General features: G+C 40.7%; 1 protein-coding gene across 2 annotated transcripts in view; it reads left to right on the top strand.

Moving 5' to 3' along the window:
- ADAMTS16 (ADAM metallopeptidase with thrombospondin type 1 motif 16) overlaps window positions 1-16,460 on the top strand; it is a gene marked incomplete at both ends in the record, with an annotated part of 156,960 nt that overhangs the window by 25,385 nt on the left and 115,115 nt on the right. For both annotated transcript variants that reach the window (XM_079704048.1, XM_079704049.1), the window contains one exon: window positions 14,074-14,356. In XM_079704048.1, coding sequence (XP_079560174.1) covers window positions 14,074-14,356 — 283 coding nt within the window. The remainder of the gene's footprint in view (window positions 1-14,073; window positions 14,357-16,460) is intronic.

Here is a 16,460-nt window from a genome sequence, read left to right as displayed (position 1 = left end):
TTATAAATGTATAATTTGTGTAGGTTTTCTTTTCTATATTTGTGTATTATTTTACAATAAAATTAAAAAATATCAAAAAAATTAATTAAAAGTGTACAAAAAACTCCCAGATAGGTGAAAGTCCAGCTGAGCCATGATACCCCTCTGCTGGATTCTTACAGAAGGGACTCTGGAAGGATTTGAATCACAGTCAACAAATATTTATTGAACACAAACAATTATGGGAGAGATAATGTAGGTGAACCTCATCTATTTGGGGGGCTCTTTGGAGGCTGAGAGAATTGAAATGGTACGTCGTGGAGGAGGCTAAATCATCAGTAATGTCCAGTTAATGCAGAACAGTGTATTTGTATGATCTAGAATAGCTGTCTCCCACTCTTAGGACCACAGGCTTAGTCTGTGTTGCTGGGCTGCTTTCATGGCCATAGGAAAGGAGGATGGAACTGATTCCAAGCTAATTTGGACTTGCTTTCTCTGAGCCATCATGGGAATTGAATCCTTTTCTCACTGGTTGGCAAAGGTAACCTGCCATATGGTGGTTTAGAGAAACCAGCTGTGAATTACAGGAAGGAATCAACCTTGGCCTGGTTTCTTTTCCTTATTTGTTGTTATTTGTCTTGTTTTGTTTGTTTGGTTTTTTGTCCCTCTGGAAGTGATGGATCTGCCCGTTTTCTGTACTGAGCTGTCTCCTTGAGAGGATGCTATTTGGAAGACCCCTAGATTTGTATGGACTAATTTTGCCATAGTGTTTTCAATGCTCTATTTCTACAACAAAAAAAAAAAAAAAAAGAAAAGAAAAAAAAAGAAAAAAGAGGTGGTATTTGCCTAATATGTGCTTGATAACAGCTTATTAAGAAGGCATTCTATTTTGTTTTTACAAATCATGGTGCTATTATTATTTATTTCCAATCTACTCTTTAATGTAGGAATATGTAGCACATATTTGTTCGATTCTATTATTCTTACGTGACCACTTAAAGTTTCTATTAGTATTTAAAATTCAAAATAGTGAAACAGAGTACAAACCACAAGGTGTAATATATTAGTTTGGTTAAGAGCAAATTCTATTTCATAGATGAAATGTTTTTACTAAATTTGAATACTTTAAAATTGAAATATTTCAAGTTTTAATGACTAACTGTTTTAAAACTAAAGAAGAAATCAAGAAAATTTTTTTAAAAAAGGCATTCTAAAATAGACCATTTTGAATATGCTTTGCCACATTATAATGATCATGCAATTTGAGCTAACAGTCTGGAAACAGGATTAGTCGTAACTTCTATAACCCCCTCAGGATTCTGACATGTGTATGAGAGTATATGCAGTCATATATATAACTAAGGCTGAAATCTGTGAATGGTAAAATTTGGTATCCATAGGGACGGATGTTTAAAGGAACTGCCTGGAAGGTTACATGTGTAACAGAAGTTGTGTCAAATACACAATGTTGGTACAAATGACCATTCCCCAGACCCCGTGTTACAAAAGCCACTATGAGGCCATATTGATACTGGTGTCTGATGTCCACTTGCTTGAAAACAAGGAAACTTAGTTATAACAAACCTCACCCAAAGTTGAATTGTGTCTTAGCAAGCCATTCAATAAACGGTAGACATCTGACAAAACTGTGTAACCCCACAGGGATCTTGCTTTTCCTGTTCCCTGAGTGCAGGGCTGGAAAGGGAAAGATGCCACGTGAGCCCGGGGCCTTGGAGACACAGATGCTGGGTGTGTCTCCGTGTCAGGTCTGTGAATCGTATTAAACATGCACGTTGTCACAACCCCACCCAGACCTGCTGACTGAGCACTTCAGGATGGGGGAGAAGAGCATGACTTTTGATGGACAGAAAGTTTTGAGAGTCACGGCTGGACATGCAGACTCCATAAGCGATACCCTCAACCTACCAGTCCCTCCTCAGGGAAAGCCCATGAAGTTCCTATCGTGTATCTGCAGCAGGGAACCTGCAGATGAAAAGCTCGTGCCTCTCCCTGTACTTTGCCTGGTCCAGGGACCATGGGGAGGAGACAGGTGAAGAACTGAATTCACATGCTCATCATCTTTAGCAACAGCATTAGTGAAAGTGGTTAAATGAAACGGGACAGATGCTTTGCATTCAGTTTTGCAATGTCCCACATGGATCTCTGGGAAAGTAGTTCCAGCCCATGCTGTGCTCCTGGCCCCTGAGCTACCTTCAGTCTCTCATCTTCATTGCCTGCCTCTGTGTTCTCTTATGAGGAATCTGACCCCTTAGAGGGCCCTGGAGTCCGGGCTATGCTTGTTCTTAAGATGGTTGTTGCCAAGGGCACATCTCTGAATGACTTCACCTCACTGTGCCCCCAGGAAGCCCCAAGGTGTGGAGGGAATGGCCAGCTGGGAGCCCAGCAGTCCTGGCTGCCACCCTTGTTCAGGTCACACTCCTGGAGCCTCAGGTTTGTTTAATTTTCTAAATACTTTACTGATGTATAATTCACATAAGAAAACCTCACTGCTTCAAGTGAACAATTCAGTGATATTTTAGTTAACGTACGGCACTGTGCAACCACCTCCAGGATTCAGTTTTAGACCATTCCCATCACCCTGGAGAGAACGCTTGTGCCCAGTAGTCACTCCCTGTTCCCACCCCAGCCTGGCAACGACTGCTCTGCTTCCTGCCTCTGTAGCTTGGCCTTCTCTGGACATTTCAGAGAAATGGACTCATACGAAATGATATGGCTTCCTTCACTCCACATACTGTTTTTGGATCCATCCATGTTTATCCATACTGCATCCCTTTTAACTGCACAATGGTGTTCCATTGTAAGGATGTACCACATTTTGTTTATCCATTCACTCACTGATGGACATTTGGGTTATGAGGGCCTCAGTTTCTTTATCTACAGAAATGTAGCTGCTGGTCCCTACCTTGCAATTCTGTTCTGAGGATTATTTGTAATCAGTTGGTATCCAGTCCCTGGCACAGAGGCAGGGGCATGATAGGCAATCAGTAAATAAATGCCATCAATATTAATATGATTAACAGAAATAGGATGTCACGGTCCTAGAACCCTGAGCTTAAAGGACATTGTTGTGAGAGACTAGATATCAACACCAAAACCAGGGAGGAAGAGAACTATCCCCAGTGGCACAATTAAATAGCAAAACAGCTGATTCATGAGCTAAGTGTCAACTCGATGAGCTCGTAACAGAATTCACCTACAGCCAGCAGCTTGCTGACGCCGGGGGGACAGGTGCCTGGATCACCCACTGGGATGGACTGAGTGTGTGTGGAAAAACTTGGATGACTTCAGGAATGGCTAGTAGATGCAAATGACAACACCCCGGGGACCCGTGGCTTCTGATGAGAAATATGTGTGGCAACCACGTCTCGCGACGCTGGTCGACTTCTCTGCCCTGACCACGCAGCAATGGCTGTCCAGCTCTGCTGTGACCATCCCGAGCTGCCGTTGGCCTTTTGGTCTTGGTTTCCCAACCTGCACAAAGTCCTGCACACACTTTACTTCCTCTCTCTGCAGCTTTCCTTGTGCGGCCATCAATCTCCAAAATATCTACTGGGATCTTGATTGACATCATTAAAATATCTTCTTTTTTTGGCCACCTTTGAAGTGTATATATTTAATCTGCACCAGGTGACCTGGGAAACAGTGATAGATCTTTCCTCTATTTACAAAGATAGGAGCTAAGTCTCAGGACCCATGCGCACACTCGCTCACACACATGCATTCACCTTCTGAAGAGAAGCAGAGTCAGGCCTTGAACCAGAGCTTTGGCCTGAGGAGCCACCACTGGCCATTGCATCGCTGCAGCGCGTGTCACAAGGCTGGGTTTAACACCTGCTCTGCCCTTAAGAGCAACACAATGGCAAGCAAGTCCCCACACCTCACCCTGTCACTGCAAATGGAAAGGTAAAGGGGGAGCCAGGCCAGTGGAGGGCTGGGGGAGGTGTGCACAGGAAGCAGGACTAGTGGGCTCCAAGAGAGACAAAAGGGAGCCTGGGTGTTTCCGAGGCTGCAGGGTCACTGGTGCAACAGAGGCGTCCTGAGCCCCCCGGGGGGCGGCAGGAGCACAGCCCGGAAGGAAATTGATGCAGGTCAGAGGGTAAGGCTCCAGGAATTGTGTTCTCAAATCAAGAGATGCAATCGCAGGGTTGTAAGTAGTTAGTGATCTGATTTATGCTTCTTTTTTCCTCCAAAAAAGTAGAGAAAACATTAGAAGGAGGGCAAGTGTGGAAGCGGCAGATAGTAAGCATAGCCTGGGGGAGAAGGTGGAGGCGAGATGCAAGGATGAGCCCAGAAGCTTTACGTGTCCCGTCTACCAGATGGGCTGGAAGAGATTTCCCAGAGCCTTTGCCCAATTTGAGCAAGGCCCTGCTGAATTAGTATTAATATTATTAGTTGGTGAATCTATCACAAGCGGATATTTTGCAGAGAATGTGAGCTGATGCCGTGTAGGGCCACAGGGCCACTGCCGTGGCTCTTCCCTCTGCCTAGCCCACAGCCTCCCCTCTGGAATCCGCACAACCACGTTCTCACCCAATTAGGGCTTTACTGAAATGCCGCCTTCTCAATGAGGCCTAACTGGTTACCCTACCTAAAATTGAAACGCCCTTTCCTGCACTCCCGGCGTTCTTCATTCTGAGTTGTTTTTTAATATACTTCATTTTTAGGGCATTTTTAGCAAAACACAGCAGAACTTGGTGCAAAATTTCCCATCTAGCCACTGCCCCCCCCACACGCACAGCCGTCCGCCACCAGACGGCACATATGTTACGACTGATGGACCTACACTGATACAACATAATCACCCAAAGCCCGTAGTTAGGGTTCACTCTTGGTGTCGTACACTCTGTGGTTTTGAACAAATGTAGAATGGCATGTATTCATCATTATAATACCATATAAAATAGCTTCACCCCCTTAAAAATCCTCTGTGCTCTGCCTAGTCACACCTTCTGCTCCCCTGACCCCCGGTAACCACTGTTTTGTTTTGTGTTTTCTTTTCCTTTTCTCCATAGTTTTGCCTTTTCCAGAATGTCATATCGTTTGCATTGTACAGTATGTAGCCTTTTCAGATTGACACCTTTTACTTATTAATATGCATTTAAGCTTCCTCCCTGTCTTTCCATGACTTGGTAGCTCATTTAGTGCTGAGTAATGTTCCACGTGCACCGCAGTATTTCTCCATTTACCTTCTGAAGGACATCATGGTTGCGTCCAAGTTTTAGCAACAATGAAGCTGTTATAAACATCCTTGTGCAGGTTTTGATGTGGATATAAAGCTTTCAACTCTTTTGGATAAATACCAAAGAGTACAATTGCTGGATCTTATAGTGAAAGTTTGTTTAGTTTTATAATAAACCTCCAAAATGTTTTCCAAAGTGGCTGCACTGTTCTGGATTCCCACCAGCAATGAGTGAAAATTCCTGTTGCTCCACATCCTCACCAGTATTTCATATTGTTGGTTTGGTAATTCTACAAGGTTTATAGTGGTATCTCATTGTTTTAACATATGATGACATATGATGTGGAACATCTTTTCATATGATTATTTACCATCAGTATATCTTCTTTGGTGAGAGACTGTTAATGCCTTTGGCTTATTTTTTAACTCAGTTGTTTTCTTATTGCTGAGTTTTAAGAGTTCTTTGTGTATTTTGGATAACTGTTCTTTATCAAGTGTGTCTTTTGCAATTTTTTTTTTCCCAGTCTGTGGCTTGTCTTCTCATGCTCTTGACAGTGTCTTTCACAGATCAGAAATTTTAAGTTTCAGTGAAGTCCAGCTTATCAATTTCTTCTTTCATGGATCCTTCTGGTATTGTATACAAAAAGTCATTGCCAAACACAAGGTCATCTAGAGTTTCTCCTGTGTTATCTTCTAGGAGTTTATAGTTTGGCATTTTACATTTAGTTCTGTGATCCATTTTGAGTTAAATTTATGTGAAGGGTGTAATGTCTGTGTCTAGATTTCATTTTTTCACATGTGGATGTCCAGTTGTTCCAGCACCATTTGTTGGAAAGACTATCTTTGCTCCATTGTCTTGCCTTTGCTCCTTTGTCAAAGATCAGTTGACTGTATTTGTGTCTGTATCTATTTCTGGACTGTCTATTCTCTTTGTCTGTTCATTCCCCAGAACTACACTGTCTTGGTTACTGCAGATTTCTAGCGAGTCAGGAAGTTTGGTAGTGTCAGTCCTAAGACTGTTCTTCTCTCTCAATATCGAGTTGGCTATTCTGGGGCATTTGCCTCTCCCTATAAACTTTATAACCAGTTTTTTGATATTCACAAAATAATGTGCTAGAATTTTGATTGGGATTGCATTGAATCTATAGATCGAGTTGGGAAGAACTGACACAATGAATTTTAACTTTTTATGATTTACATTTTATTACATCAATTGTTTACTACCTGTCCCCCACCCCCCAACTCCACGATGGAATTTAAGCTTCACACGGGACGCTGTGTTGTCTATTTTGTCCATTGTTGTATCTGGATTGACAAGAAGAACTCCAGCTCATAATAGGCAATTAATGAGTATTCACTGAATGTATGAATGAATGAACGAACATGCTACACATTCCCTGGATGAGAGGAACTGTGAATTTCCTCCACTATGGGATCAAATCCATGTCTAAATGTTACACAACTCTGTAAATGAATCTATTGAATATTAGAGTGTTTAATCCATGGTGTTCTGATTATATTAGGTAGCAGCAATATATTAAATGCCTTGACTAGATGACTGTTGCTTAAACATTTCTCTTTGTGTCTTGGGAATGTGCAGAGAGATATAGGATCTGAGAATTTAAGTTCGAGCCATTCCTAGTTCAGATATTTTTGTGTCAACCAAAGGCAATCTTATTAAGCAATCAGTCTAGGACGACATGTTCTGATTATTTAGCTGGCGCAGTTTTATCAACACGCTAGTGGATGTGATTTATAAGAATGTTCCTATGTGATATATACTATTTATTATGGACAAATACCACAGCCATGTATTTAGCAAACTAGTCTTAAGAGGTTAGCTCCCAAAGATTTGTTAATTACCAGCTGTTCTAGAGCACTGTTCTTCCATATAACTTTGTGCCATAATAGAAATATCCGTGCTATCCAGTACGGGAGCAACTAGTCATGTGTGGCTATTGAGCAATGTCAAGACTAAATTTTTAACTTTATTTGATACTAATTTAAACTTGAATCCCTGTGTGTGACTACTGAGCAGCTGGAGGACTGAATTTTTAATTTTCTTCAGTGTTAACTAAAATTAGTGGCCACCATTTTGAACAGCACACATCTAGAAGTTTTCCTCTAACAGATATTTAAATCCTTGTCATAGATTGACCTGAAAGATGTCATAACATTGAAAAGCTCAAAAAAAATTTACTAATGAAAAATAAGAATACACACTGCAATGATATTTAAACTCCAAGAGAAATATGATCTCCCTTTATAAATAACTGCCATGTCCCATGAGGTTATCTATGTTCTTGACTTTTTTCACATTCATTGTTTTTTCATGAGGTATTCCCATTTCAATCCAAAAACCAGATCTTGGTTTTATTAGACTTTTTCAGCTTAATAAGCACATTCTTTTACTATTTACTGATTCATTTATTCTGAATTTATTTTTTAATAAGTCCTTTCTGGTTTCTAGGTGGTCATTCATCGCATTTTTTAAAACCTTTTGGGTTAATACTTGGTTGGTTTGTTTTCTTTATATTTTTAAATTTCTCTAAGTGCAGCATGAGTACATCTCACCATTTTTAAAGAGCCAGCTTTTGGTTTCTTTGTTTTTCCTCTATCAATTTCCTGTTTTCTATCTTATTGATTTATGCTCTAATTCTTATTATTTCTTTTCTTCTGCTTACATTACACTTAATTCAAACTTCTTTTTCTAGTTTCCTATGTTGGAAACTTAGATTATTCATTTTAAATCTTTCTTCTTTTCTAATATCTGCATTCAGTATTATAAATTGCCCTCAGCATTTCATTGCATCCTACAAATTTTGATGAGTTGTGTTTTCATTTTAATTTAGTCCAAAATATCTTAAAATTTCTCTTGAATTTCTTTTTGACCCGTGTGTTATTCAGAAGTGTGTGGTCTAATCTCTACTTATTTGGGGATTTTCCAGTTATCTTGTTTGTTATTGATTTTTAATGTAACTCTGTTGCAGTCTGAGAGCAGACATTGTATAGTTTCTATTCTTTTAAACTTGTTAAAGTGTGTTTTATGGCCCAGAATGTGGTCTGTCTGGATGAATGCCCTAAGCAAGCTTGAGAAAAAAGTGTATTCTGCTACTGTTGGATGAAGTAATCTACAGATGTCAATTATATCCAGTTGACTGATGGCATTGTTGAGGTCAACTATGTCCTTAATGATTTTCTGCCTACTGAATCTGTCCATTTCTGAGAGAGGAGTGATGAAGTCTCCAACTATGATAGTGGATTCATCTATTTCTCTTTTCAGTTCTATCAGACTTCACTTCATGTAGTTTGGCACTCTGTGGTTAGGTACATACGTGTTAAGAGTTGTTGTGTCGTCTTAGAGCGCTGACTCCTTTTGTCGTTATTTAATGCCCCTCAATCCCTGATAACTTTCCTTACTTTGACGTCTGCTCTATCTGAAATTAATATAGCTACTTTTGCTTTCTTTTCATTAGTGTTTTCATGGTATAGTTTTGCACCCATTTACTTTTAATTTATCTGTGTCTTTATATTTAAAGTGGGTTTCTTGTAGACAGTGTATAGTTGGTTCATGTTTTCTGATCTATGACAATCTCTTTTAATTGGTGCATTAGACCACTGACATTCAAAGTCGATGTAATTGAATTAACATCTACTAAATGTGTTACTGATTTTTATTTGTTGCCCTTGTTTGTTATTCCTGATTTTGCCTTCTACTCTTTTTCTGCCTTTTGTGGTTTGAATTTAACATTTTATATTGTTGTATTTTCTGTCCTTCTTTAGAATATCAGTTCTACTTCTTCTTTTCTTTTTTTCACTTTTTTAGCCCAAGAGTTTGCAATATACATTTACAACTAGTTCAAGTTCACTCTCAGCCCCCACCAGTATTGCAGTTATTCTCTAGGTGTACATGGTGGTAGAGAAACAACATGGTGTGCTGACAACAGTGTGTAAATCTGAGTAATTCTGAATTGTAATCTTAGCTACCCCACTTCCTAGCTCTACAATGTTGGACAAATGTTAAATGGGAATATGAATTCTCCCTTCATATGTTTGTTATTAGAATAAGAATAATAAATAGAGCAAAACACATAACATATTACCTGCCACATAGATGGTGCCCAAGACAAAGTAACTATAAAAGTTCTATAAAAGTTGCATCTGTCTTGTGTTTTAGAAACATCACTAAGGAGACTAGAATGAATAGAATATTCCCAATACAAATCACACTTTTGGAGAAATGACAAAGAAGTACAGTAAAAATGAAATGAATTAAGAATTGAAATGCCTGTTTCTTCTAATGAGCTGGATCACTTTTTCACAGTATTGATTGACACTTGTGGTGTCACCTGAGACAAGCTTGCAACCAATTCAGTGAGGAATCCTGTACACAGCAGGAAGGAATCTGATACATTTCCCAACCAGGCTCATCTCTTCCTAATTTACATTTTATTTTTTGATTCATGCAACTTTTATAGACAGCCTTTCTAAATAGATATACATTAATAAAGATCTATCAGCATTTAAGTGTGAATAGCAACAAATATAACACAGTAAACATCCTACCTCCAAGCTTCAACACTTTCTTACATTGCTCAGAACCAGCAGTTTTTATTTTTGTTTTCTTTTATTTTTTATTGAAGTAGAGTTGCCATCAAATATTATATGTTACAAGTGTATGGTATAGTGATTCACAATTTTTTAAAGTTATACTTCATTTATAGTTATAGAATATTGGATTATTCCCCATGTTGTACAATATATCCTTGTAGCTTATTTTATACCTAACATCATAGTTTGTACCTCTTAATCCCCTACCCCTTGGTTGCTCCTCCCTCCTTTCCTCTCCCCACTGGTAAATACTACTTTGTTCCCTGTATCTGTGAGTCTGAGAAACAGCACTTTCTCATCACTAACAGGGCACCCACTCTTTCTCTCTTTATAAATGCAGTACAAGTGTTGAGTTTCCCAATGTCAAATGATTTACAGAACTGGCGGCGAGAGATGCAGGTGTCTGGAGAGCTCCCCTGCAATGCCTGGGAGACGGTGGCTTTTTCTGAAGCCGGTTAATAATCCACCCAGCTTACCTCCCAGTGGTTACTGTGGGCAGGTGCACACCAGACATTTTATGAGCTACTAAGTAAATATTCTCGATTCATTAAAGAAAATCATTGATAAGAAGAAAACATTAATCTTCCACAATTTACCTAATCATTTAAATAAGCTTGCAAACTAATAATGCAGCAAGATTTATTGCAAGATTAATGCAGCAAGAAAAAAGGAGTAACTTCTTTCTTGTATTTTTCAGTATGTATTGATTAGAGAGGAATATCAAACTATCAGTCTTATCAGTTATTTCGTTCTATGTAGTTAATGAAATGGGGATTATTTAAATACAGAATACTGTAGCTCAGACTAAATTATAAATGAAACAAGCATAAACACTTGACTATTGTGTTAGTGAAAATTCAGAAGTCCTCCAGAGGCAGTTCTCTCTTACCTGAAGATCTGGTCCTCTGGGCCACCCAGGATGTAGCCTTAAATCCAGGGGAAAGCAGGAGGTCATTTTGAATCTGGAACAGCTGTCATAGAACACAAGTGTTTTAGGGGAGGAAGCCAGAAAGCCTGAGGCAGCAGCCAGAAGCAAAGATGTGTTTGGGGTGATGGTGTTGGGATACACCCACACACTGGCTTCTGAGGGATCTCGTACTGTAGAGTGAAAAGTCCCCCAGAAACACCTTGCATTACAGAAGGGAATCAGAGATCATCAGGGTGAAGTATGATATTTTACACTCTTTGTTTCATTAAGGCATCAAATATTTTTGCTTAGGCCATGTATTTTGGAGGCCATGTATTTTAAATATATATTATTGTTAAATCTTACAATCTCGTGGCAAGTAGCTGCCTTTGTATCCACTCCCTAGAGGACAAAACAGCACAGAGGGGATGAGTAAATCATCCGAAGTCACAAAGATCATGTTAAAAAAGGATAATAAACGCACCCACAGGAGCTTATCATCTTTTCAGGGTGATTTGAAAAGCAAGGGATTGTTTGCATGTCAGAAAAGATTTTTTTTTAAAGGCAAAAAATTACTTTTTTTTTTTTTTTTCAGTTTAACATTTCAACTAGTTACCTTAAGTAGTGTGCAAAACCTCTCTGGGGAGTGTTACCACACAAGGTTGAACATAGCCATGATTGGTCATGTGACTCCTGAGTTACTTTAATTGCCAAAAGGATGAAACCCAAATGACTTTCGCTATTATTTAATTCCATACTAGACCCTTCCTTGGTAAAACTGAAGACTTTAAAATATTGTCTATCCTAGGTTAGTTGGTAGAGTTCTAGGGCAAAAAGATTCCCAGGGCATCCATGGAGCTCACCAATGAGAGGTCCCCACCTCCTCCACCTCAATCCAGAGCATAAATTCCAAGCATGTCTCCTTTCCACTGCTAGCTGGCATTTGGGCCCCGGGAGGTCTGCACCCCATGGGGCTGATGGCTTCATTGATAGTTTACCACGTTTCCCTTCTCTTACCTCTTTCCCACCAGCAGGAACAGCATGGCCAATGCTTCATCTCTGAATGTACGATAAGCCCGGTGGCCCCTCTCCTTTCTGTCTCCACCCCCAACCCTCCTGTCCCTGAGAGGTGTATTTGGCCCTTCCCCAAGATCACAGAAGTGCTTCCCCATGTCTGTCATCCTACACTGCACAAATATTCAGACCCATGCAGCACAACTCAGTCCACCACAGAACTCTATGTGGTGCGCAGCGATGGGCACCAAGCCCCCTCAGATGAGAATCAGACTCAGGCTCCTAAATCAGAGGCACTCTTAGAACAGACAACCAAGCATCAGTGTCTTTGGATACCCAATAAGGGTCTACTCAGTGTCCTAAATTATCAAAACAACTTGGAAGAAATCAGCACACATATAAATACTGTACTGGAGAGTTCTAAATGATAGCTGGATAGTCCTGTAGGAGTAATTCTTTGTATTCTAAAATTATAAAGGTATTTTAAAACATTCAGAAGGATTTTAAAAATTAATCTGTAAACCCATGATCCAGCAATGCCATTGACATTTTTTTTTAAAGAAAGGATGCACACAGAGTTTAAAAACTTGAGTAGTGCCTAAGGATGTAAAAATGGAAGTGGAATCCCCCTCTTACATCCCTCTTCCTCGATTTTCTCTCCCTGAACATAACCAGCATCAACAATTTCTCATCAGTCCTTCTAGGAAAATTCTTTAAGTGTAGATGCACACTTTTAAAAATGAACACATTTGGAATCCCACTATATACTTTATTATACACTTTAAAAAAAATAACAACTTCTGGGACCCCTACAGTACAAGCCTTAAACTTACAGGTTTTTAATTTATTCTGATTTTGTTCCAATCCTTATACTTTTTTCCCAGGAGACCTTGAAAATGTTGTTTTATTAGACTGATTCTCTATTTCCTCATCCATTAAAGGAGGAGCATAATGATACCTACCTCACAGAATTTCTGTGAGTGATAAATAAGGTGTAATATAGAAAATGTTGGCCATAGTTTTAGGAGCTTACACACACACACACACAAATGTTTAGTTAAGATTATTATCAAGACATAATTCGGGCTTCCCTGGTGGCGCAGTGGTTGAGAGTCCGCCTGCCGATGTAGGGGACGCGGGTTCGTGCCCCGGTTCGGGAAGATCCCACATGCCGCTGAGCGGTTGGGCCCGTGAGCCATGGCCGCTGAGCCTGCGCGTCCGGAGCCTGTGCTCCACAATGGGAGAGGCCACCGCAGTGAGAGGCCCGCGTACCACAAAAAAAAAAAAAAAAGACATAATTAGCTGGCCTTTTTAAATCATTATGTTCTTGCCAAATATATAAATGTACTTTTAAAGATTACCTTGAATTAGTTGGTAAACGTTTAAATTATTTCTTGTTTTAATTATATTTTTCATTTTGTTTGTATTTTTTATGCTATTACAAACAATGATTCAATTATACATTCACAAATACTTATCAATATTGGGGAAGTGCCTACAAGAAGTATTTGGCAAGAATTCCAAAAGGTTAAAGCAGAAACTAACACACCACTGTAAAGCAATTATACTCCAATAAAGATGTTAAAAAAAAAAAAGAATTCCAAAAGGGTAAAATCCTAGAATTGAATTATACATTTTCAACGTTGATAGATGTGGCAGGTCTGGCCCCAGTCTACCCTTCCCCAGTGTCATTGCCTGTTTGTTCCCATTTCTCCTAACAATTATCAAGTTTGAAAAATACTTGTCACTCTAAAAGGCAAGTCTCTCAATTTTCTCTCCTTTAAGATATTTTTGTCATTGTTTGTGCTTTCATTGTCTGTTATGCTGTACAGACATTTTTTTGTGTGTTTTTATAATCAGTTCTTTCCTATTTCCCAAATACTTTGCTTAGAAAGACCTCCCTGATTCCCTAAGAAATTCCTTGTACTTTCTTCTGGGTTAATTCTGTCAAGTTACACTTTTATAGAAAGTGTCACATTTTATTGAAGTCTGAATAGAATTTTGCTACTTACTATATTAGGATTATAATTTTATGTCTTTATTTGGGAACTCCACTCACCACCTCCACCCATATTAATATCTAGGGTTGTGTGCTTTCTCCTCCATTTTTTGCTTTAAAGGACCTGACCTTAGTATCTTGTGTACCCTCTTTGCTCCCGGAGTCGAGTCAGGACACCTCCACACCAGTGTCTCTGCAAGGGTGCGGGTGGGGAAAGGGCTCAAGAGTGGGGCTGTCCCATCCCTAATTCTCAGACCCCTGTGCGACCCCTTTCAACGTGTGCTCTCAGTGGTGGGAACAGCACGTTTGTGAGTAGATAACAAAACAGTGATGCGCATTTCTTTCTCCCTCTCTATTTTGCAGTCAGGCATGATAAGAACCCAGGAAGCGGATTACTTCTTGAAGCCCCTCCCTTCACACCTGGCAGGGGGCCCCAAGGACTCTGCAGGGGGTGGGCCTCCCTCCCACATCCTGTACAAAAGATCCACTGAGCCTCGGGATCCGGGGTCCCACCAGGTCGTGATGATAGAGAGAAACTGGCGGCTGGAAAACCGCCACATCTTCCACCACGAAGATCAACCCCCGCCCGGCGGCTTCAGCCTCAGGCACCCACAGAAGCTGCATTTCTGCGGAAGACGCAAGAAATGTATGTAAGGGCGATTCTTTTTAGTATTTAACGATTTGGACATTTCTGTAAACCGACGAAGTATTTTTAATTTTCTTCAAAGTAGTCTGCCCTAGAGGTGAAATTTGTTGACTACCTTTGCTAAACTTAAGTGATGATTCCAAAGCAAACCCATCAACTGTGTGTTCATTTTAAAACACCTCTCCTTGGTAGATGGATAGATAGTGGTAGATGTTTTTCTTTGTTTGTTTGTTTGTTTGGCGTTTTTTGTTTGTTTGTTTTTAAAGAGCTGTTCCCTGGGCAGATTAAATGACAAGGTGCTCAGAAATGCAGAATCCACCAGATGTCTTCAAAAGAACCCTGGCATGTCTGCCCGGTAATTCTGCAGTTTTGAGGTCTAGATTTATTAAAGCTCACATGCTTTTCCTGCTGAGGTGGATTGTCCCTATGCAGGTTTATATACTTCACTCACCACGTCAGAAGACAGAGTATGCATGACAAAATTTATCTGCAACTTATCACCAAGGCTTTATCAAAGTTCTTTTTTTGTGTGTCATGAACATTTAAGAATAGATGTGATATTTACACTTTATGTAGGAACGTCTCACAAACTCAGGAACAGGAGTTCAGTGTTTTCTGGACTTTTCCTCACTTCCTTCGGCTTTCCCCTCAAGCACTGCTTTATTTAGCAAACCTTCCCCAAGGAGCCTCTGGAAAGCCCATCCTTCTCTGCGGCTTGGTTTCGTTGGCTGCTAGACCCAGCACCCTCAAATAGAGGTGGGCATGTACAGGGTCTCCGTAAATACTGTGGAGAAGAGAGGATGACCCAGAATCACTTGGCATCTTCGATAAAAGAACAAGTACCGTTGACCTGTCAGCACCTGTGCGTCATCTGAACTCATATCGTCCTGTAACTAAGTCTCAGGCTACATTCAAATGGACTTGAAAAACTCAAGCCAAATTATTAAGAGTGAGCTCGGTCTTAGGGGAGGCAGCGGGAAGAACATGTTGAGCACAAGTAGAGGGAACGGGAGGTCGCGGAGGTCAGGGAAGACAGGCTGAGCGGGCATCGGAACAGGGCACACTGACCAGCAACAGCTTCCTGAGTCTGCGCAGACAGGGAGAAGCTGGTGGAGACGGCTGGGGGCGGGGCCAGGCGGAGGCGGGGCGGGGCAGAGCGGGACCGAGGGGAGGGACTCAGGCACAGATAAGGTCAGAGCCAGGATGGTGCTCACAGGGCTCCTGGTGAGGGTGGAGTCAGAGTAGGACAGATTCCGTGTGTTGGGGACAGAAAGATGACCAAGCACCTGGATCCAGCCAGGAAAGATGGGCAGGGCTGTCTTCACCTCTTTGACAGGCCACACCAGGGCCTGAAGCACACGTTGCAGTGTCTCTGATCAATCCAGCAGTGCTGACCATTCTGGAATGAATATGACCCTTTCATTCTTATCTGGAGGTGATAAGAGTCATTCAGGCCAGTAGCCCTAAGGCACAGTTGTGCATACAGGGCAGTACGATGATTCTGTTTGGTGGGGCTGTGTGTGAACGTGTGTGTGTGCATGTGTGCACATTTGTGGGTATATTTGCTTCCACAGATGTTTCAGAATCTCAGTAGATGGGGTTGGGTCGTGAGAGGCAGCTATTTGAAAAAGATACTAAACTGTACAATAAGGTTTGTGTTTGAAAAATGGAAAGAAGTAGCCACTGTTTTCATAATAAAACTAGAAAACAAGTGCCACAAAACACCACTTGCTGGTGGGGAACATCAGTGGTCGATCTGGTGCTGTTTGACTTGCCACAGTTTCTGTCCCCTCCTGCTGGGCACATGGCAGTTCCTGAGTGACTGGGGGCCCTATCTAGCAGAATTGACACACAGCACCTCCAGGATAAGCATTTAATTCTCAGGACTCAGTTACTTGTGCAGGACAGTTTCATGTTGTCCATGAGGCTTGGGGCTTCCCTGGAGGAATCCTGTCTTGTATCTCAGTGGGGTTCACACTACAAAGATTCTTCCCTAGAGTTCAGAGAATGAGAGATTTTTCTGTGTGTTTAGGCATCTCTCTGTGGAAACGGGCAGACAAAAGCAGATTGATTTGCTTAAAATCAATAGTGATTCTGAACCTCA

The sequence above is a fragment of the Hyperoodon ampullatus genome (assembly GCF_949752795.1).
Source record: "Hyperoodon ampullatus genome assembly, chromosome: 4".
NCBI lineage: Eukaryota > Metazoa > Chordata > Mammalia > Artiodactyla > Ziphiidae > Hyperoodon > Hyperoodon ampullatus.
The sequence above is the reverse complement of the archived record's forward strand: the minus strand, read 5'-3'. Positions and strand labels throughout refer to the sequence as shown.